The following is a 24218-nucleotide window of genomic DNA, read 5'->3' on the forward strand; positions in this document are numbered from 1 at the left end:
GATTTCAAACTCGGGATTATCGGCAGTTCTGAATTTTGTTGTTCACCTGTGAATGGGTTCTTTTTCTTATCTCAGCCATTAAATGTAAATTGTTATTTCACGCTGTAAAGAAATTACAACGTCATTCTAAGGAGATAGAAAATATTAAGTGAAAGGATATAAAAAGAAATAATATCACTTAGTGTTTCGGGTTCAATTTAACTTTAGTAGTATTGTCAAAATATCATTTTTTAAATGAAACATGAGGGATATCATGAATTCAATCTAGTCATGAAGTGAAAACTCCTCTCTTTGTATGTAACGTAGGAAGAAACTAGTTATAAATATTCTAAAAGGTATCTTGTTTTTGTTGAAATAATTTCGAGAGTGGGGGGAGAGACGGAGGTGGGGAGTAACCCAAGAAATCGAAACCTCCTCCGTGATGTGTTTGATAGGGAGCCCAATTGGAGTACACACTTAAATGTGAAATGTATTTTAACAGATTATTGACTGCGTTTTTATTATGACACCTAACGTGGCAGTTTAGTGCTGTGATGAGAAAATATAAGCTAAAGGAACTTGACATCTTTGTTTCCCTGATCTACATCAACCAGGACTGACTTACAATTATGAATTGTCATCAAATTTTAAGTGGTGCCTGTAATGCTGGAGACCACTGTTTTGCAGTGGGAAGCGTTGAAGGGATACCATTTACTGTAAGTTTATTAAAGGCAAATAATAGGTTAAGGTTTGTCAGAATAAAATCCAATAAAACTAGGTTAAATACAATCTATCAATAAATTGATCCTATATTACCTCCTAATGTGTCATATATTACTCTCAAATTTATTTATTTATTTCTTTAATCTGATTAATATATATGATCACATTGAAATGGATATTAAGTGAATTCATTTTTTATTTTGTGATACATTTTTCGTTAGGTTCATTGGTAATTTGTTTTTCGTTTCAGACTTTTCCATAGAGAATTGATAAGTAAGTTCAGTTGGAACTTGACTGTTCTGTGGCTTATCACCCAGATCATATCTTCATAACATTTATAATTTGTTTCTCAAAGATAAAATTGTTTACTTTTTCTGTATGAACTGTTTGTCAACTCAGCTCTTATGTAACACTTAAACATTTTAGTACTAGCTTAATTAATTAATTAATATTTTTAATTGACAAAGTTGTTATCAGGGCCTTGTTTTGCTGCCAATTCTTTCATCCTATTTTTGATAAACCCTTCATTCCATAAAACATTCTGGAAACTAACTTTTTTTTTTAATTACTAATTTATTTTTTCATTCAAAGTGAATAGTAATTTTTCTAGTTTATTAGGGCATATTTCCTATTGTTTTCTGTTCAGAGAGACCTTGAAAACAATCCATTGTTGTGAGAATATATCTCTTTTTAAGTTTTTAAATCATCTTATATCTTTCTTGAATTCTGACTTTGGCTAGAGATTTGATTTAAAATTAGAAGTATGCTAAAAAAGAAAATCTAAACCAACCACTTTCTGATTACATAGTACATGCACTACTAACTTTTTAAGTATTTAATGAACTTTCCTTTATATTGCAGAATTAATAATTGTTTAAGTCAGTGTAATATATAATAATAATATTTCTCTAAGTCAAATGATTTTACTTTTACTTCTGTGCTCAATATTTGTAACTGTGATGGGATGTTTACTGATATGTCATTAACTAAATATGTTTAATTGGTCCCCATCCTTGTAGAACATTAATTGATTTTAGTTGTGAACCATTTTAGCTACTCAAAAGATAATTTTTCCATTTTTTTAATATTGATTGTAAATATTACTTTAGTTTTTTTTTAAAATTGCAAAAACAAAACTTGAGTCATTTATGAAATATAACTTTAATTAATTATTTTATGTTTTTTGAATGTCAATCTCATTATAAATAATAATTTTATGATCTCTTTATTTTTTAAATTTAATTTGGTCTTCTAGATATTTCACATTATAATTAAAAAACAGTGTTGCTCTATATTATGCATTAAAAAGTCACATTAAAACTTATCTTCATATTTTGAAATTCTTCACCTTCATTTTCAAAGACTTCAATTCTTAAATCTTTTTCTTACAAAAAAAAAGTTTATATCTTAAAATAATTATAATTATAATAATAGTAATATATAAAACATTTTAACTTTTTTATTTTTTATTTAAGTATATTGACATTCAGTTTTAACCACTAATGATTATTAATCAGGTTGATTTAAAGTTAAATTTAAAATTTGACATTAACCATTGTAGATTATTTTAATCTCTCATATTAAGTAAACGAATAAACAGTTAATTGTGATTACTGTTACCAATAGTTTGATAATATTGTGTATTTCTGATGTGTCCGTACAATAAATACTTTGATTATTCTTGCTGATCATATACATTAAATTTCCTATGAAATCTAAAAACAAATGAAAGTATGTAAAATAAACCACTTGAAATGATAGTGGCTTAAGTCCACTAATAATAATAAAAAAAATAAGATACCAAGTTTCACTATTCTTGATAATTGTTTAACTTAGGATAAAATTAATAGAAGCATTTAGTATAATTATGATTTCAATGTTTTAAATTTATTAGAATTTGCTGGAGATCATAGAGGCATAATTCTAATTATATATTTTTTATCTTATAAAAACTTTCTAGGTGCAGTTTTAATACTAGCATAAAGTTAATTTTATGCAGTAATAATATAACTTAAAAACTTTCATTTTATTGCTTTATGTTTTATATTATTCTCAAAACACTTAATATCTCCGTTCAAATCAAATGAACTCTATTTCCTTCTTTAACTTTAAGTGCAGTCATATAAACATAAATAAATATATACACACCCTCCCACACACACACACACGAAGGATCAGCAGATTTCAAAAAACTGACAGGCCTTCTAAATATACCAGAAGAATCATGATCAAGAAGTCGTGTTATGGTGGTTTTAAGTTGCTTTGGATTTGAAAAATAATTTACAGAACATCAAATTCCTCACAGGTTTTAAACTATCTACTGTAAAAAAAATAATAAATATGATTTGTTGATTATGAAAAACAAATAACTTCATTTTCACTAAGAAAGTTTTGCCATTTTCATCCAACAGTGGTTTCTGTATCTTTATTCAATCCTTTGGCCGTATTTTAAAAAAGATCTACAGCCTTTGTGTAAACTGTTCTCAGATATCTCATTTTGTCTCGACTGGAAATCGTCTTACTCCTCAAATTGAGAATTTAGATTTATTATACTTCTAAAAAATATATGAGCTGTTGGTTTCTCTAAATTATAATTTTTAAATTACTCCAAAATCAAGTGTCACAATAATAATTTGAAATGAATCTATCATGGTTGACAAGGTCACCCCGGAAACTAAATTTATCAGCATTATAAATATAGGATTTCCCATTTTAAATTTTAATTAATTAGAAACATGAATTTCTCTCTAATTACAACCCTAAAATGTTATCTAGTTGGACATTTTATGGTCCCCTAACTGGATGATGGACAAGAGGTTTTTGCCATTTCTCGTCTATTGCTTTTCAGAATGTTTATGAGCCCTTTTCTTACTTTCCATTTCATGGAAATGGAATAAAAGAATTGAAATTATAACAATAATAATATGAAAACCTCATAAGAACCTTTCCCATTATTAAAATGAATCCAGTTGAAGTAAAATGTGTTATCAGTTATGTTTATCAAAAAAATGAAACCCTTCTCGACTTAAAGCACACTTTCACATTTGACATGGTTGAGTGAATGTCCATATTATCAATGATTTATCAATGAATTAAACTAATTTTGAAGTTATAATTACTAACCAAAATATAAAAATAAAATAATATTAACATTGAATTCCTATAAATACATTTGAATGATATTAAAATTTAGAATTAATTCTTCAACTGTAATATTTGTTATTAATAAGAAAACTCAATAACTTACACCCTTTTGGATTAATAATACTTTATTTATTCTGGGACGAGTCGCTTTAGAATAATACAGAGAAATAGACAGATGAGGGCTGAGGAGCCTCAGAGATACTTAAACAAAAATACAAAGAAATATAAATAGTCATTATAAAAAAATAATTGTAAGTTACTTTCTCACTTTAATCAGTTGGACAATAAAAAAAATAAATAAAATTATGTAAAAATAATTAAGAATGATACAATAGTTTATATACATATTTACAATTATATTGATTTACATTTTTATGGGATCTGAATAGATAAGAAATGATTGAACAGGTGGGATTTAAAGGTAGGGAGGGTATTGGAGCGATGGAGGTTAGAAGGGATGAGGCTCGGATAATGAACAATCTATCGAAGGGAGCGGTTCGGTGGGCCCTTGTGTTTAAATCTGAAGACTGGTAACAAATAGAGGATTTGAATTGAAGGAGCTTGGAGATGCATGAAGGACGACAGGATTGGATGACTTGGAAGATGAAGGATGCCAGGAAATACTTACGATGGTAGGAAGGATAAAGCCACTTCAAATCTGCATAAAAACAGGAAACCGGGGCATCCCTTGGAATCCCGTTGATGAATTGTACACAGTAATTTATCAAACTTTTTAATTTTGTTTCGAGGTCTCCATATACCGTACAGCAATAGTCAAAGTGGGGATATATTAGAGAAGTGACTAGGAGCCTACGGGTTTCAAATAGGTGGCAGAGGTAATTTAGACGTTTTAAAGTGGAAAAGGTACGGCGGGAGATATTGGATACATGGTTTTTCCAGGAAAGCGTTTGATCAAAGGTTATTCCCAGGTTTTTGATGGTGGGGTAAAATTTGATGGGACTATCATGTAGGAACAGTGTTGGCATATTAGGAACAGTTTTAAGGAGGTGATTAGAGCCTATTAAGATTGCCTTTGTCTTCGCCACATTTAGCTTCAACTTGTTAGCTCTCGCCCATTCACAAATCCCATCCAGATCTTCTTGAAGTTTTTCCGTAGCTGATAATAGGTCAGAAGGCGGGAAGGACAGATATATTTGGAAATCATCTACATAGATGTGGTATTGGGAGTGATAGATCTCGGCGGTTCCGAGAAATGAATCTTGACACTACCTCCTTAGTTAGTATGCGGTGGCAACTCGAGTAGTTGCCAGAGGTTGGCACTGCCCACTTGCCAAGTTCTCCCCCCCCCCTCACCAGATCCAAATAACTATAAAATACTCAAAAACAAAAGATGTGGAAGAAATGTAGTAGTTTAGTTAATTTATAATGGTAAGCCACAGAACGTGGTTTTATATATACCAATCAATCTATAATAACATGTGCCTTTATTGACAATAAGTTGTAGAGTGTGGAGCTCCGCTGACCTACTGAGTGAAGTCGTTCTCCATTTAGCAAACTTATTAACAGACTCTCAACCGTGTTAAATATTAAATTGTTTTAATATGCTAAAAGCAGGAAATATTTCTTCATTTTACAAAACTTTTCCATTTAACACACTTAATTATGTTAAGTTAGGGATGGTATTCATGATTTTGTGTTAAATGTAAAAAGTTTTAACAAGCTAAATGTTATAAGTATAGCGTTGTGAGCAGCCTAATTTAAACTGTTAATTGCAGAGGAGTTCCTGGCAGATTTTCTGGGCAATTTGTTTAGTAACCTTGTAATCTTTATGAAATAATAAAATCTCCAACAGCTTTGTCACGTCATCTTTCTCTCCATCTCACTTGTTCCTTGTTTCCTCCCCTATTTAGCTCAGCTGGTCTGTTGCATGACTTCATTCTTCATTTAGTACACCTATTAACATACTCTCAACCATGTTAAATGTTATATTGTTATAATATGTTAAAAGAAGGAATATTTCTCCATTTAACATAATTTTTCCATTTAGCTCACTTAAACATGTTGAACTCACTTTAACATGTATTAACTAAAGATCATGAATATCCATACTATAATAAGTTTATTACATTTTGTATGATTATCTACTATGTCTCATCTAAAGATGTTTTTAACATGTTATGTTATATATAATGTTTTTCTTAAGTTTTCTAAGTTATCAGAAAGGTTATATTTTAGCTCATCTAGTTGTTTTTTCCCAGAAGAAATATTCTGTTTGATATAAGTTGAGGCAATCTTAAACTGTGAAATGCTGTATTATTGAGATACTACTGAACATCGTACTACTGAACGTGGTTGTGTATTATCATGTTTAAATAAAAAAAAAAAATCTTCAATATTCTTGCCTACTAAATAAATTTATTCAAAATGATGAAGGATTTCTGTTATGTACAAGTATTTTTAAAAGTGCTCCACTTCTTATGTGATACAATCTATCTAAATGATATTGGATCATTATGACAAAAATTTTAAAGATTATATTGTTTACTTAAATTAAAATGATTCACTTTTCCTTTATAAAGATAAGCAAAATTATCTATCCTGATATTGATATCTTATTGTTAATTTTTTTTTTTAATTTATGTTTAATTCTGCTTCTATGGAGTATCTACCGAGTAAATTGACCCTAAGTTAATTCTGAAGAAGAAATTATTTAAAAATCAGTGATTGAAACCTACAAGAATTAAAAATTAAATTTGACTAAGTTGAGTTGACATTTATGCGAAGATAACTCAAAAAACCTGAAAGATATCTTTCTTTATAACTTTTTTAATAACAAGTTTGAATTTTCGAAGATCTTTTTTCAGATTAAAACAACAAACAATATCATATAATTATATAAAAACATTATAATGTTAATACATGATCTTTTCAACTTGTTGAGACTGGTTTTTATTATTTAAATCAATTAATTAGTATCCACGTTAAATCTTCAAACACTCTTATTATTTCTTCAAAAGTCTAAAGTTTCAGCCAATTTTACCATTCTCTAGGACAATCTAAAAAAATAACAGCTTTTATTATACATTCATTTTTAACAAACAGCATTATTGCTAATAATTTAACATACCTTAAATATAAATATAAACCAATAAAACAACAGGGAATCATATTAATTTATTAATAAGCTTGTCTTAGCTTATGGTTAATTACCTATTTGGTCACTATTTCAATAATATTTTGTTGATAAGAAATTTATAATAGTTTAAAGTTGATATTAAAACTTTTTAAAATTAATGAAATTGTAACAAAATTTTAAAACTTTTGGAAGATTATAATGGAAGCTTATAATAAAATAATAAGATTATAATAAAATTATAGAAGAAGTATAATTCTACTATTTGAGTTTTTTTGACCGCACCCGGACCATATTCCTTTCATTTAAAACTTTTAATTATTATATCAACTTTAAACTATTATAAATTTCTTATCAACACATTATTATTGAAATAGTGACCAAATAGGTAATTAACCATAAGCTAAGACAAGCTTATTAATAAATTAATATGATTTATTTATTATTTTATTGTTTCATAGGGTTATTTGACTGATATTAATGATCTGGGAAGAATAGCCTGCAAAAAGTTTTTAAATTATCGGATCTGAGGTGTAAATTTAAATTTAAATTAAGATATGTTAATTTATTAGTAATAATGTTTTTTTTTTAAATTGTTAAAAATGAATGTATAATAAAAGGTGTTATTTATTAGATTGTCCTTGAAGATGGTCGAATTGGCCGAAACATTGGACTTTTAAGGAAATAATAAAGACTGTTTGGAGACTTAAATTAGTTACTAATTAATTTATTTAAACAATTACAAGGTTTATTTAGTAAATATAGTAAGTATTATCATACACTTTATAAGAGGAAGTGGTTTAATTTCTATCATCGGAATGAATTTTCTAATGCCCTTACCAGAGGTTCTAATTCTCCCTTTGTTAGCTATGTCTTAATCTTTATTAATCGTGACTATCTTGTCTATTGTACCTGTGCTGCCAACTGTATTTTATATAAGACAAATTTTATTTCCAAAAACTTTGTAAAAATTAACTATTTTCAGACTGAGGAATTATTTTTAAAATGAAATCATGGTATCTATTTAAATCAAGTCCACCATTCGTATTCCATTATCATCACAGTATTCGTGCAATTTTTTTTTAGCCTACGCTGGACAATTTACTTTTTCTTTTCTAACCATTACATTTGCGTTTGCTAATATTACTCTCATGCAGTTTCATGTTTATTTATCACTCTGTTTACCTGTTTAACCTATCGTCTTGAACAGCCCTGATGAAACACTACAAAGTGGAGCGAAATGTTGGACAATAAATAGTTGAAAACTATTTTGTTCTCTTTTGACCGCAACCTTGACCATCTTCTTCATAGTTTATCATTATGATTTTAAAGAAATGCTCTAGAATATGCCTTTTGAGAAATTCTCATGGATCATCTTTACATCTACCATCTGTAGAACACCCCGATGTAGTACTGAGACCCACACAGGGAATCATACCTGAAAAACATAATTCAGGTTATAGCCTTGCAGAAATTTCTTTTTTTAATATTTTGTTATTATAATATAAATATTTTTGTCATTATTACAAAGACTCATAAAGAAATCCTTATAGTGGTTGGTATTATTTGAAGATGATCCTTGTTTCTTAATATAATATATTAACTATTAGGGGTATTCATGATGTTTTATTAAATACAAAATGTTTAACCATATTAAAGGTTATAAGTATAGGATTGTGTGCAGCCCTATTTAAAGTCATGTTAAATACATAAGAGCTCCTAGTGGATTTTCTGAGCAACTTGTATAACCTTTCCTTCCAAATCTTCATATTATTGTTTACTTCTTTTTTTTTTTTTTATTCCAATATTAGATTTATTTATTGATAGATATTACAATCTGCCACACAGTTGTGGGCAATAGGTAATAGTGATGAATGATCTCATACATACTAAAATTAAAAAAAATAAATAAAAAAAATAATAATAATTAAAAAAAACTCTCTTAAAATATATACAAACAAAAGAATGTTTGTTTACTTCTAAGCTTTGATTAAAGTAATTTATTATAACATGCCTAAATTGAGTGAAAAATGAAAGTTGTGTGAAAGTAGGCCCCTCAGTGCCTTGTTGATCTTCTAAATTGTGAGGAAGAGAATCAAGATGAGCTAATTGACAACTGTCATTACACAATTATTATTATCATCCATTGCTTTATTAAAAAATAAAAACATTTAAAACAATTCAACACAAACTATAAGCAAGTAATATGTATAATACTACATTGCTTGTTACTACGGCAACAAACAAAATGATGATGAGCTCAGCTGGTCTGTTGTGTGACGTCATTCTCCATTTAACAGACTCTCAACCATATTATATGTTTTATGTTTTAATATGTTATATTGTTTTAACATGATAAAAAATGGAAATATTTCTCAATTTAACATGAGTTTTTCCATTTAACATGTTAAACTAAAGATCATGAATACCCTTATTAGTACTAATAATCAGTTTACCAGGAACCTTTACAGAAACATTTTTATAAGGCTTGGATTCCATCATCTGACTTTTTGAAATTTTAAAATCCTCATTCGTTAGCTCTGATATTTTTAGAAAATTTTTGGATCAAATGAAAAAGAGTTTGTTGAAATTAATTTGATCCTTTGACCTTACTTTTTATTTTTTTGGCTTTATAGACCTTGTAGATCAATGTCCGTCGGAACCAGCCTTCTCTACGCCTGCCTACGTTGGGCTACTGCTTTCTAGTTTGCCACAAGCAGCATTTTACATCTGCGTTGATTATGTCTATCCATCTGGTTTTTGGCCTCCCGCGTGTTCTCTTGCCAACTATACTGGCATTCATTGTTGTGTAGAGGTGTTCTGAAGGATTGCTTCGTGCCACATGTCCTACTTATCTTAACCTAGTCCTACTTATCTTAAGCCTTCATATAATGAGATATTGATTGACCAGTCTCTGCAAGCAGTTCGCTGTTAGTTCTTCTCCTCCATGTGTTAAGATTCTGGTCCCAGATTGCTCCTGTAATTGTACGAAGGTCTTTCCTTTCAAATCTCTCGATTCTGCTTTCTAGTTATTAACTCTCTAAAATATAAAATAACCTAGTAAATGAAGTTAGTAAACTTCTTCTTTTTTTTAAATCCAAGTGTGAAATAAATTAGATGATAAATTCTTTATTGAGAATTACTCTAATAAATGTTTTGTAAAATTAATCTAAGAAAGCTAATTTAAATATAAGAAGATGGCAGGGTTGTGGTAAAAAAATAATGAATAGTTTTTAACTGTTTAATATACTGAACACTCGGAAAAATACTGTACGATGAGAAAATCGAGACTACTACTGCTAGCAAACCCTATTGGTATGCATTAAATAGTTGTGGCTACGACTTAAAATATAGAGGGGGAATACAGGCATATAAAAATAGACATTTTTATTTAGATATTGTCATCTTTTTATTATTATTAATTTTTTTATTGTTGTTTATATTTAGTTTTTAAGGTTTAGAATATTGGATTGTATTATTTTGTAAATTATCTATTACAAGTTAATAGTTGAGTTTTATTATTAATTCATTCCAAAAATATTTGAATATAGGAGAAAACATCATTTATTTATATAAGAAATCTAATTTCTTATATATTCAAAAACAACTTTAAATTTATAAGATTAAATATTAACATTAATTATACAATATAAAATCTTCATGAATGTCATAAATATTTGGTTATTGGGTATTTCAATTGAAGTTCACTGCTGGTTGAGATAATTTCTTTGTGGTGATTTTTCATTATTATTTTCAACTTCACTTGAAATAGCTTTAAATATTTTTGAATGGAATATGGTACGGGTGCAGTCAAATAAAACTCAAATCGTAAATGGGTGTACTATTTTTATTTGAGTCAACATTTTGCCCCTTTAAATATAAATATTTTTTAATTATTAATTTTTTTTTTTATTTTAAATATTTTTGTTCGAAAATTATTGTATTTATTTCATCATGATCACAATTAAAACAGTTCACTGTTTATTTATATTGTCTAAATTATCGTATTTGACATATTGATTTTTATAATTATTAAAAAACACTTTTACTAATATTCGAATTAATATGATATTAATAATAATATATATTGTTTACATATATTATTTAAGTACATTAACAAAACATTCATTTTCTTGTTTTAAAGGAAAATTAACTTATGCCTCTTTTATTTTCACCAGCCTAATTGATATTTTTGATTGATAAAATTTTATAATTTGTTTCTCTTTTTTTATGTAGGCTTATGCAGCAGGATGCAACATAGTTATTCTTGCTAGCACGTTCGAGAGAGTTCAAATCATCCCGGGAGCGATTCATAACTATGTCCGAATCAGTTGCGTTGACTGTTCAACCGATACTGGCAAGATAGCTGCTGCTTATGAAAATCAAGTCTGCATATTTGAACCTACACCTCTAATACATAACAATAGTGCCCATGTAAGTTGAATATATAATTTTTTTTTATTATCATCTATTGATCTTTGAAGAATTTTATTTAATTTTAAAGCAGAATTGTTTCGAAAGAATACTGCAGAGGAGGTATTAAGGAAAGGTATGGGTAAGGAGTTAACAGAAATAAAGGATTAGCCTAGTAGAGGGAGAGTTATAGAAAGGAGGTATATAAAATTTTAGGCTGAGAAATGGTATTTAAAAAGAGGACAGAGAAATGCGGAGTGATAAAATTAAGCAAATAGGAAAACTTTTGTTCTCCAAAGGATCAGAAAAGAAATATCACTGTCATAAAATGAGATAAAGTTACATTAACTCGGTATAACAATTGGAGATATAGGAGTCCTTGCGAACCCAAAGATGAATCTATCTTCAATCTTCATCTCTTGCCTAGTAGATAGTCTGATGATAGTCGGTCATTACTGAAACAAGAGAAAGTAAAGGAAGGCATTAGGAGCGGCAAGGTTTGCAGGGGATTCTATTTAAAGCAGGGAATCTGACTGAAACTCTTATAAACGTCCCGTCGATAGCAGAGATCACACTTGTTATGTTCTATCCAGTATTACCCATCCCTACAATCTTCTCTGAAGGTTGAAATGGCTGTGACCCAGAGACCTATTGTAAATAATTATATTGTAATTGTGGCAATGGTCAGATTCTCCACTCAAGTGTCAGCTGCTAGTGCCCTCACTCATTCTCTACTGGCTTTTAATACCAGTGATGCAGTTGAGAGAAGGAAGAGCTTGGTTCAGAGTTCCCGAAGCTGAATGTAAATAGAAATGATTCTGTTATTTTACTTAAAGTTAAATTTTGTTTTTTATTAGTATTATTTTCTTATCATTTAATCTATGTATAATTGTAGATATGGTGTGAATGAGCTCTGTGATCCCTGTTACCATTGTATAAAAATATAAGACAGATTGTAATATTACACAATAAAATTATAAAAAAAGGAGTGTAGTGGCACTGTGGTATGGCACAATGCTGCTAACTCTAAGGACGACCCGGCTTCGAATCTGGCTGCGGCAGATGATTATTTTCAGTTTCATTGTAGCCCTGATTTAAGCCTGTGGGTTTGTGAGTTCTCCGGAGCTCACACAGCCTCATGAAGTTGATACCATTAATTAACAGGTTGGTGCCTGGCTGTCTAGCATGATTCTGACCAAATCACCTCCTTGGGCTACCGTTGGTCTTGTAACAGTGCTTCCTTACAAAGTACTGCACCCCTGACCTTTGTTGGGTCGAAGGGGTTCACATTATTATTATTGTTATTAAAAATATTAAAAAAAAGACTTGTTATGATTGGCAGATGACACCCATCGGGTCAGGCATATTGCTAGAATGACAGGGAATAAGATTTTTAATAAGATCCTAGAGGAATGTTATTAATTTTAAAAGAAGATTAGGTATTTTAAGATCGTGGTGGATGATGGTGTCACTAATGACCATCAGGCTATCGTAAGATTTTTATACTGAAGCCTTGACAGTAGGCTTTGACTATTTAGCATTGTAGTCTGACGCTTAAAATCCAACCCATAAAGTATAAACCTGCAAATAATTTTGAAATTTAGTTTCTTCTACTCTTTACATGAAAACTCATTTCTGACAGTTCTAAAGCTCTTACAAATTAGTTTATTAAAGTATCCAAAGTGGTATTTGTTTAATAAAGTAACCAAAAAGGTATTTGTGTAGGTTTTTTGCCTATAACTCCTAAACAGTGCATCCTAGTGAAAATGTTATGATAAAACAAATTAGAGAACATTAAATTATGAGTGCTCAAATGTAATAATTTGGTGAAGTATCCAGTTGGTCCTAAACCACTCCTTGGGCTTCAATAACTGGTTTGAACTAAAATTCCATAATTATTACTTTATCAAATAATTAGTAAGAGTTTTAGAACTGCTAGAAATTTATTTCCATATTAAGTCTTTGATTAACTTGATTGAAGCTAATTTTTAAAATTATATATATAAATAATTGATCGTATAATTTCAAATTATGAAGAAGATGGTCAGGGGTGCGGTCAAAAAAGAATAAAAATAGTTAAAAACTATTTATTTGCCGATGTTTCGCCTCACTTTGTAGAACTTCATCAGGGCTATTCAAGTTTAGAGCTATTGAGACTTTTCATTTAAGAAGGACAATTCTCTGTTCTGTTTTATCTGCAAGGCGCTTATTAACGTTACATAAGTTATACATGTGATATTTATGGAAAGAAAATTGTAATTTAAGAAGAGAGAAACAGTGGTACAGTTTATTATCAAATGAAACAGTAGGAGAGAGATGGAGTGAATTATCAGAGGGATTATAAGTGGTTGAAGGGTCACAACACCAGTGGAAAAATTTTGAAATTGAGGTGAAGATGCATTCTGCGAAGAGGTTTATTGAACAGAATGTTGTAAAGGGCTCGAAGTGTGTGGTTCATACGTGAGTTGAGCTGTAGACCTGTAATTTCTAATCTACGCGGCAGAGAGATGGGGGTGAATTACTTGAAGAAGAGATAAGAGAGGGGTGAGCAGCGATATGGTGATGGTGAGTCTCGATAACTCTTATTTTGAACAGCCCTGATGAAGCTTTACAAAGTGGGGCGAAAGGTTGGCAAATAAACAGTTGTTCTCTTTTAACCGCAACCTTGACCATCTTCTTCATTATTTAATTTTTTTAATTATTTGCGGTTGGAAGATTATTGATTGGCCGTGTGTATAGATGAATGGAATATGGTCCGGGTGCGGTAAAAAAAAAATTCAAATAGTAAATGGGTATACTATTTTTATTGAGCCAATGTTTCGCCCCATGTTGCAGGGCTTCTTCAGCCAACGTTGGCTACTCTACTACTGTACCACGTTGGCTCAATAATAGTATAATTATTTACTAGTGGAGTTTTTTTGACCGCGCCCGGACCATATTCCATTCAAATTTGCGGTTATATATTCTATGAGATGGATTTTATGCATCTGATTTCTATACCAATAACCCCTCCAGTGGAATAATGACACAATTATTAATTATTTTTTTAGAAACAAAAGTATGCTATACTTTGACTAGAATGATGTAGACTCAACAGATTTTTATGATAACATTGGAAATTATTTTTAGTGCTACATCCAAGTCTTCTCTGTGTCATTTGAATCTGATTAATATTTATTCCATTTGACATAACAACCTAAATGCTATTTTCTTCACTGTCGAAAAATGATTTTTAAAATTACTTATCTTTTCAGATTAATACTGCCATTTTATAAGCTTACTGTAGGAAGATTCCTTTTCCGGAAAACTAGTTAAAAGACCTAATTAACTTGATGAACTGTAACATGATTCCCTTCTTCTACTATCCCTGTTATGACAGTCTTAAATAATTTTTGTATTGTATTGTATTTTTCTATATCACTTCAATTGTACTGATTTAATCAGGTTTCTGTAAATAGTAGATGCATTGAGAACAGGAATCAGTTTCAATACAATTTTTTTAAATTTAATAGTTACTATTAGTAAATAAAAAATATCTATATAAATTGTAATAATGTATTAAAATGAAATTAATTAACTGTATTGACTTTGTTGTTTTTTTTATTTTAGCAATTAGATTATCGATGGGTGGAAACAGGCTCATGGGAAACCGAATCTCATATTACCGCCTTATCCTGGAACTTAGAAGGGACAAGGCTATTGACGGGTGGAGACGTTCTTCAGTTATGGCATCAAAACACCCCTGGCCATCTTCTTGATGATGACAATGAAGGTATATCCGTTTATATTTATATTGAACAACTGGTTACGAGAAATTGCTTTTTATACTGTAAAACTTCGATTAACCATCTCTCTTTTATTTTTCATTTTCTATTTACCTTCAGTTCAGTTGAACCCCATAAAAAGTTGGGACTTTTTAAGTCATGATATGAGTATTTAAAAAAAAAGTATCTGAAAAATATGAAAACAATTATCTTAAAATTATAAAAAAAAAAAAATTTATATGGCCGAATTATAAATATGGAAATAGTCTGATATTATTTATGGATGCTGTTAAAGCCACCTCAAATCGACTATGTCTTTTTGTTGGAAGGCTTTAAAATGAACAAAAAACAAACTGGCTTGGAATTAAACATTTATTTGGTTCAATTTAAACATTTTAAAAACTAAAAACTAACATAAACAAAATATACAAGTAAAAATAAAAAGGCCTTTCAGATAAAAATAAAATAGTTCAATAAATTATTAAAACAAAAAGAAACTAATTTAAAAAAAAAAAAATTAATATATATAAAATAAATGCTGCTCGACGAAAGGTTGCTCCATTCTGATAGGTCAGAGGAAGAGTGCTGCCAAGATAGATCGCAACTCTTGTTGCTAAATAAACCGCTGCAATGGTCCAGAGTTGGTGTAGTGGCTCATTGATGGTCCAAATATCCAACAGTCGTATTGTATTAGGCGAGCCGACAAAATGAACGCAAACAGGGCTGGTTACACACGTTCCTTGGGTTCACTAATTATCTGGAACTCATATTAAATTTGAAACACAGAAAAGGTCTGGTTTCGAACTGTAATGACGACTAAAACATTCAAAAAATATCTAATAAAATAATATCAACCAAACGCAGACAGGGCTGCTAATGACGCTACCAGGGCCACGAATTAGTCGGAACTGCTCTAAAAAACTAAGATGGTCGGTCCGTTGCTAGGTGACACTTCTTAGCAACAATTATCACCCCTAGCAACTGTCTCTATTACTCATTATTACAAACAAATATAATTACATATTTTTCTTTTCAAATAACTAAATCTAAATAAAACAATACAAATAAAAATAAATGTAACTAAATTAAATACTAATAAAACTCAAATACTATTTACAAGGTAATTATATATTATGGCGTTAACAGATGCATTGTATTGTTTATACAGTATTATGTTTGAATTTTTATTGAACATTTTAATTTAAATTGGTTAATAACTAATAGTCTTCCAGTATTTCTGTCATCTGTACTTTCGCTTACATGTCACATCCTCATTCCTGGTGGTGATTGTTAATTGAAGCTTTACTGTAATGGAGTAGTGCTAGTCATATGACTTAGTTTCTTTAACATATAAATGTGTAATATATTATCTTGATATACCTTGAAATTGATGTGTTGATAAAATTTGTTTTCTGAATTTTACTTATTAAAAAATCTTTTATTTTATTTATTTATTTTTTTGTTGTACTTGTCACATTTTGTCTGTTTTTAAAAAAATAACACTTGTCTTCTTAATGATTGAATGAATGTTTATGTTATCTGTATATGTTGTTTATGCACTTGTCATCATTTGTCAATATCCTCTTGGAAATTATGTCAGTTTTTAATTTATGATTTAGAGTTTCTTTCATAATATCTGAAAACTGATTGAGCAATGGGTAGAGTGAAATTAATAATTAAAAATTATAAATAATAATTAAAAATATTTATTAAAACTTCATATGATCCACTCGTCTCTACTTCTTTATTTTTGTCACTTACAGCTCCAACATTTTAAAAACTAAGAACATTTCAGATACCTTCACAAAATCTGTGCAAAAATGAAAAAAAAGTTTGAGATGATAAAAGATCAAAACTTGTGTTGAATTGACCTGGAATGAGCCGTTCCTGAACTATTCCGCTGAGCTCCAGTGTTCCACAGAACCCCAATTGGTAACCACTGGCTTAGCCCTTTCAGCAAGACAATATAAGGGGTTATTTTCATCCCTACCAGTAATTTGTTACTTTTTCAAAATTTGGTGTTATTTTATAACTATGTTATATACACCTAAATGTTATTGCGAGCAGGGGTTCAAAAGGAACCTTTGCTAGCCCAACTATGAAGAGTAATGAGAATATAAGAAATAAACTTTCAATTTTGTTATTGTTGTATTTTGAGTAATTGATCACAATAAATTCCAAAAAAAAAAAAGAATGCAACTAAATTTATACTTATATGATAGGTTGTATATGTCGTCATGGAGGTAGAAAAAAGGGGTACATTCGCCCACCTCGTCCTCCTGGAGGATGAGCTAACGTAGTCAGCCCACCATGGTGAAAAGTGGTTGACATGACGGAAATGGCAAGACTGCTGGTTACTAATAATGTATAGTGAGAAGAGACCCACAAGCCGGTGTATGTGTACACAATGTGATGCTAAGGTGTCATCTGTTCATCTGCAGTATAAATATTAACAACCGAGAGTGGATTTGTTTTGTTTTTTATAACATGTGTTACATAGTGAATTACCAAACATTCGTTGGCCACATCGCTAATGAAAAGTTTAGAACGAACAATGAAAATGCTTTTCAACCTGAAGAAAGTTAGGTTTGATGTTTGATTAAGCCTGCAAAATTTATACTCTCTGTCTAGTGTGGGTCAGCCTTTACTCACTCAGCTAACCTACTCCACTAAATAAAAGCAAAATATATCATAATTAAAAAAGGAACAAAAGTTTTATTTTGGATGCTATTGGGAGATTTTAAAATATTGCCTTAATATTTTTGGAATGATATAATATCTCTATTTGGTAAGTTTATTTTTAGGTTGTTGATGTGAGATGTGTTGTCTCTGTTCTACATTTATGTGATCTTCTCTTTTTCTCCCCTGTTGATGCCTGAATTGGCAAAATGTTAAATGGTTAGGTATTTGCTGCTGTTTAAGAGGCTTAAGTCTATGTTTTAGAATTTTCCAATACTATATCAGTAAATATTGTTTTGATATATATTTTTAATTTATTTATACATTTTTTTTATCAATTTAGGGATGACATCAAGTGGCGTGACTTTCGAGATTGGTGAGGAAGCATGTAGTAGCCTGAGCGGTGACGGGGGAAAACCCCCTGAGGAGGAAAAGGGATGGGAATGCGTATGGAGTTGTAGGACTTCATCGCCTGTTATACACATGGCTTTCTCTCCAGATGGAACTCTTTTTGCCACTGCTTCACACAACGACCGGCTGGTTAAAATTTGGTTCGAAAATAAGCAATGTAAGTGTTATTATAATTAGTATTTATTCTAGTAATTAGTATGATTCACGCAGAAAGAGGCAGAAGTAATGTACAGACCATTTTTGGCATCCCAGTTTATTATTTTGGAGCTTGGAAAGTTTTTTAATTCCAGTATAGAGCAGTATATAATAGTGAAATTGTTCTGTTGTATAGAAAATTGTTTAAATCCAGCAATATGTCTTGGTCCTGCAGTGTCCACAAATGATGTTCTCCATTTTAAGATTATGAAGGTTTTTCATAAAAATTACTAATTCAATTCCTTTATATAGGTCAGAATACTTATTTAAATTTTAAGATGATCCCCATTTTTTAAACTAATATGTTGTTATTAAGACTGTCTTCTTGATTAATTATGGATTAGGAAAACCCCGTGCCAATACTTTTTTAACCACTATTCCAGATTCCTGGATAACTGGGAAGATGAAATCGATTAAATTTACTAAAGATTTGCTGAATTTTTAAATTTTGCTGCATGAGTTGAGACAGGTTTAAATATAGGGTTGTAGATAAAGATTGTTTGCTTCATAAGTTGAATGGAAATCTGTCGCCTATAACTAGTACATGGTGTCTACCAGTTTTAATTGCAAATCCTGTCTTTTCCATAAAGTTTATGAAAACCAGTGGAGATTGACCATGGGTGCTAAAGGTCTGAGAGGAGAATATGGATATTAGCACAACTTAAATATAACTACTTATCTAGAAAAGGTTTCTGGGTGAATGCCGTTTCAACCTTTGAAAAGGATTGTAAGGAAGATGGAGCTGGGTAAGAACTGCATCAAACCATTACTCCTTTATTATTAAAGAAAAATTAATTCCACACACAATAATATTCAGAATAAAGGAAACAATAAATCTATTGTTTGTCCAGATGGCGGTCAAAACGGATATATATAATAATTATGAGAGATAGTTGACCGTGGATGATAAATGAGGAGAAGATGGTTGGGGGTGCGGTCAATGAAACACAAATAAGTATGATTAACTTATTTTAATGTGCCGACGTTTCAGCTAGAGTTTCTAGCCTTCTTCAGGGCTAAAAACAAAACAAGATAACAACCACAGTAAGTATAGAAATATAAAAAGAAAGTATAAACAGAATAATTTTACACATACAATGAATAGTTTTACAAAATAGAATTAATAAAATGAAGTGATGAGAGAAGCGGGAAATAAAATGTATACATAGGTAATTGAAAAAGCAGGTACAATAACTTACTTAAGGAAATGAAATAAAAATAAAGTTATATAATGCAAAGAAGTTTGAACATATTAGTTATTATTAATTTAAAATTTAAATATGAAAAGAAAATGAAAATTGAGAGGAAGAAAATATATGTAACAATAATAGATGATAAAGAAGCAAATTATAAGTATAGTGTACAAAACTTATAACACGGGCAAGGAAAATGGATGTAAGTGGAGAAAATAAGGGGTAAGAGTAAAATAAGATAAAAGTAAAATAAGGGGAAAGAGTAAAATAAAGAAAGGGGAAAGAAAACAAAAAAGAAGAATGAAAACCAACCTGTTCGCTGAAAGGTTGAGCGCCTAATGGTGGCAGCGCAAATAGCGGTCAAACTTAGAATTAAAAAATCCGTTACAGCAATGACTAATTGTATTTTTTAAAGAAAACGTTACGGGAGGGTGAAAATAAAAAATAAAAAGTAGAAAAATTTTTTAGAAGAAGAGAGCGTGTGAGATATATAATAATAGATATATATAATAATAGAATATAAATACAATTTATATAAGAGTATAATATAAATATTTTTGTTTGCTATTTTGTTTACTATTTTTGACCACCTTCCTATTAAAATTGGCAAACATCATGTTTTAGGCGACAGATTTCCATTCAACTTGAATAATAAGCCATCTATTTACAACTCCATGATTAAACGTGCCTCGTCTAATGTAGCAGAATTTAAGGATTCAGTAAATCATCTGCTTGTAATATAATATAATAAAAATCCATACAGGCTAAACTTTCTTTCAAAATCACCCTCAAGTACTGTCGATTTCATCGTCTGTTTCTCACGAATCTGGAATGCAGGTCAAAAAGGCATTTGCCTTGGGGTTTACTGATCCACAATCAATCACCATTCTATCTAATCACTATTTTTCAATCAAGATAATCATTCCCTATGATTAACTTTATTTGTTGCACTGATAGGTATTTTCAAATACAGTATAAATGAATATTTAAGTTATTATTTATTAGTTTTATTAAATATTCTTTTTCAATAATTGGTCTATTTATTTTTTTATTAGTATTATTTCCATCAAAGAGTGCAGATCAGCAGTCTATCTCTTTTGGACATCCCTCTGCTCATGAGCTTAATTATGGATTTGTTTACATTTCACATCCGAGAGCAGTGACTCAACTGTCCTGGAGAAAGACTAGCAAATATATGCCTAAGTATGTACTAAATGTTATTTATTTACTTATTGAATTCTTAGTCATTAGTTATTATATTGATTCCTTTTAAAATTTAGTTTTATATGTAACTAAACCTTGAAGTATAAACCTATCCTAATACAAAGGGCACTTGGAAAGTTTGCTATATGAGCGATGGGATCACACGAGGAGGGGTAGGGTTTGCATATGATCTCCTAGCTAGCGTACCCTACCAGCGATGGTTGAGTTATTGGGCTAAGGTTATCTACCTTCTACTTGTACTAGGGAATGGTGTCGTAGATGTCATCCTGGTCTGAAGTTGAAAGCAGACTCATTTTAGGCTACAACTTTATAAGTTGGCTAAGTGTGGATCAGGTCTTTGGGGGAAATGCTGTCTATTCTTGGAGAGCATTGTGCACACTGTACAACAGTATTGAGTTAGTACCAGGAGTTTGAAAAAGGAAATTTTGAGGATACTCCAAGAAGAACTTGTCTTGCTTTGTCGATAACTAAAGAAAACATTAATGCTGTTCAGAAATTGCTTGAGATAGACTGAGGAGTGATGTACCACTATATAGAGTCTTTGTACATTAATTCACCATTCAACATTCTGCATGATCATCTTCCAGTCAGTAAACTTTGTACTCTGTAGGTGCCCCATAGTTTGACTGAAGCTTGGTTGGTGAATTGTGTCTCTTGGTGCTGTGAAGTGCTGAAAAAGTGAAAAAAACGGAAAACCTGTAATCTAAACAGTATAGTAATAGGCGATGAAACTTGGCTTTACCACTACGATATTCCAGCTATGACTCATGGCAATGTTTGGGTGTTTGAAGATGAATTGTTAACAAGAGAATGGTGATGGTACTGATTAGTGTGAAGCAAATGGTGCTAGAAATGCAGAAGACAGTCGCAGGCAAGTGGTACCTTGCAGAATGTCTCCCTAAAGTGGTGCAAGATAGTCAGAAACTTCGGCTGAACACAAGAATAAGCTCCTTCACCATGATAATGCCTCAGTGCATCATTCCAAAGTTAGCACAGAATATTTGGCGAGCATTGGAATAAAAACGTTGAAGCGACATATAGCCCAGATCTGTGGCTTGGTGCTTTTCCCTCAGGTGAAAAACTGGCTGAAAGGGAGACATTTCACAAGTAGTAAGTATTTGGAACATTGAGTATTCCCAAATCGCAGAAGAAATGTGTAGGGGTTACTTTGGTTTAGTATGGAGAAATTTAGTTAAAAGTGTAAGTTTTGTACAGTAGAAACTATTTTGAAAAAATTTTGAAAATAAAATTGTATTACGAAACTTTCCTAGTTTTCTATTTTTTTTTGTATTCTTTACTTGTTTTTACCAAACAATACAAAACAAAACAGAATACCAAAAGGCAGGGACTAGTTATGAGTTTAAGTACACAAAAAGGCCATTTTAATCTCAAATAATTAATTTATTGCTGTTGTCAAATTTTCGCCCATTCAGGTATCATCAAGGTGTTATTTGACAATAAAAAAATAATTGGTGCTAAACTCCATATACCTCGTCATGGTTACTAAACTCTAGAGTGATGCTTGTATGGGTGAAAATTTGGCAAAATCAATTAATTGATCTATTTGAGACTACTATGGCCTTTTTGTGTACTTTACTTTCTTTGATGTTTAAATTTTATAAACTTTATTCGATTTTGATCTGTTTTTTAAAACAATTTTAAAATTTTTACAACTTAATTAAAGTTTTATTTTATTTAATTGTCAATTTTCCATACAATAGGTATATTACATCATCATAACAACTACAGACATTTGACAAAACAAAAAAATGTCAATAAATAAAATAAATTAAGTTCAGTATGCTACATAAAAATGAGAATGATATGACAAAATATTAAAATGATGAACAAATAACAGCTGTTTGGATACACCAAAAGTTTACTTCAGAAAACTATCCACTAAAATAGGTTTTTTTTTTTTTTTAAAGACAAATAAAATAAACTAGACTTAATTTAAGACAATTGATTATACATTATCATAAAAATAACATAACAATCTTTATTATCTTTTAATAAATACGAATAAATATTTTCCTTCCAGTTCAAGATATTTAAGCAAGGAATACTATAGGGTTTGAATTAAAAAAGAAAAACGTCGCTTTTGAAGTAATAAACCTTATCTCGCCATTGTTTTGAGTCGTTTATCAGTTATTAAACGTTTATTTAACGACGCATCATGTGCTGTTCTGATTAGCAAATTGGATAATTGCTGATAGTTAATCTTTGTCGGATAACGACTGTTCCTAACTCAACGAGTTCAAAAGTGGGTCATTCATCATGGGTCATTTGTCACTGTCTGACCCTAGAATGAGACCATTCAAGAATATTAAAAATATATTCATAACTTGCATTTATAATTAAATAATAAATGTATCATACTGACAATAAGATTATTGTTTAGATAAAATTATGTATCTTGTATAATGGGAATGGATCCTCGCTAATCAGATTCTTTTGTATGAAAAAAATCACAGACCTAAATCTCTATACCTTATATGTACATGATTTTTTTATGCATTAGTCATACTAATTAAATATATTTGTATTCGATTTTTTATAATAGAATTTTTAGAAATTCCGGAAATAGTCAAATTCTCCCATGTTTTAGATCACAAAAATGCTCATAGATTTACAGTAAATTGTCTTAGACATTTGATACCTCACTTTAAATCTTATTGGTTGTATTTTAATTTGATATATAACTTGACAAATTAAAAATAAATAAATTATTTTTTCAGTAACTTGTAAATAATCAAAAAAAGGAAGTTGGTCCGGGTGAGGTCAAAATAATTTAAATTGTAAAGAAACTATTTATTATGAGCCAACGTTTCAGCCCACTTTGCAGAACTTCATCAGGGCTTTCAAAATGAAGGAAAGCAAAAGGATCAAATATACTCTCTTCCTTTTATTAGTTATTTTCTCTTGTTTTCAAAATTTTGAATTTTGAAAAATCTCGAAAACTTATATTTAAAAAATAAAATTGTCAATCTGGATATAAAGTTATAATGCTATTTCTGAGTTCAAAGAGGAAAAAAATAAATAAATGCTGCAGTTGTCTCAAATTAAAAACTTTATTTATATTGCCAAATTTTTTCCCATTGAGGTATATCAAGGGGTCATTATTAGTGTGCCAGTCAAACATTTTCAAAGTTTACATCTGAAAATATATATTACAAAATTATCATTCTGAAACTGCATATAAAAATCACACAGAATATAAGAAATCATTTGAAACATATTTATTATATATTAATACGTTACAAAGATGACGAAATTACCAGAAGATGAGAATACACTACTAGTTATTTGGATGGGTAAAAGTAAGAAATAGAAGATATTTGAAAACTTATATGAAAGAGGAAAGCATATAAGAGGGTGACAACAAATGGTTATATAAAA

At 29.9% G+C, this 24218-nt stretch overlaps 1 protein-coding gene across 1 annotated transcript in view; it reads left to right on the top strand.

Annotated features, from left to right (window-relative positions):
- Window positions 1-470: 470 nt before the first annotated feature.
- The window catches only part of Rbcn-3A (Rabconnectin-3A), a gene marked incomplete at its 3' end in the record, with an annotated part of 63283 nt that continues 39535 nt past the window's right edge, over window positions 471-24218 (top strand). The window contains 5 exon segments of the mRNA XM_067049253.1: window positions 471-695; window positions 11177-11374; window positions 14963-15125; window positions 18140-18364; window positions 20651-20798. Of these exon segments, the coding sequence (XP_066905354.1) occupies window positions 609-695; window positions 11177-11374; window positions 14963-15125; window positions 18140-18364; window positions 20651-20798 (821 nt within the window).

The sequence above is a fragment of the Halyomorpha halys genome, unplaced genomic scaffold (genome assembly GCF_000696795.3).
Source record: "Halyomorpha halys isolate HHAL.00 unplaced genomic scaffold, Hhal_1.1 Scaffold1611.1, whole genome shotgun sequence".
NCBI lineage: Eukaryota > Metazoa > Arthropoda > Insecta > Hemiptera > Pentatomidae > Halyomorpha > Halyomorpha halys.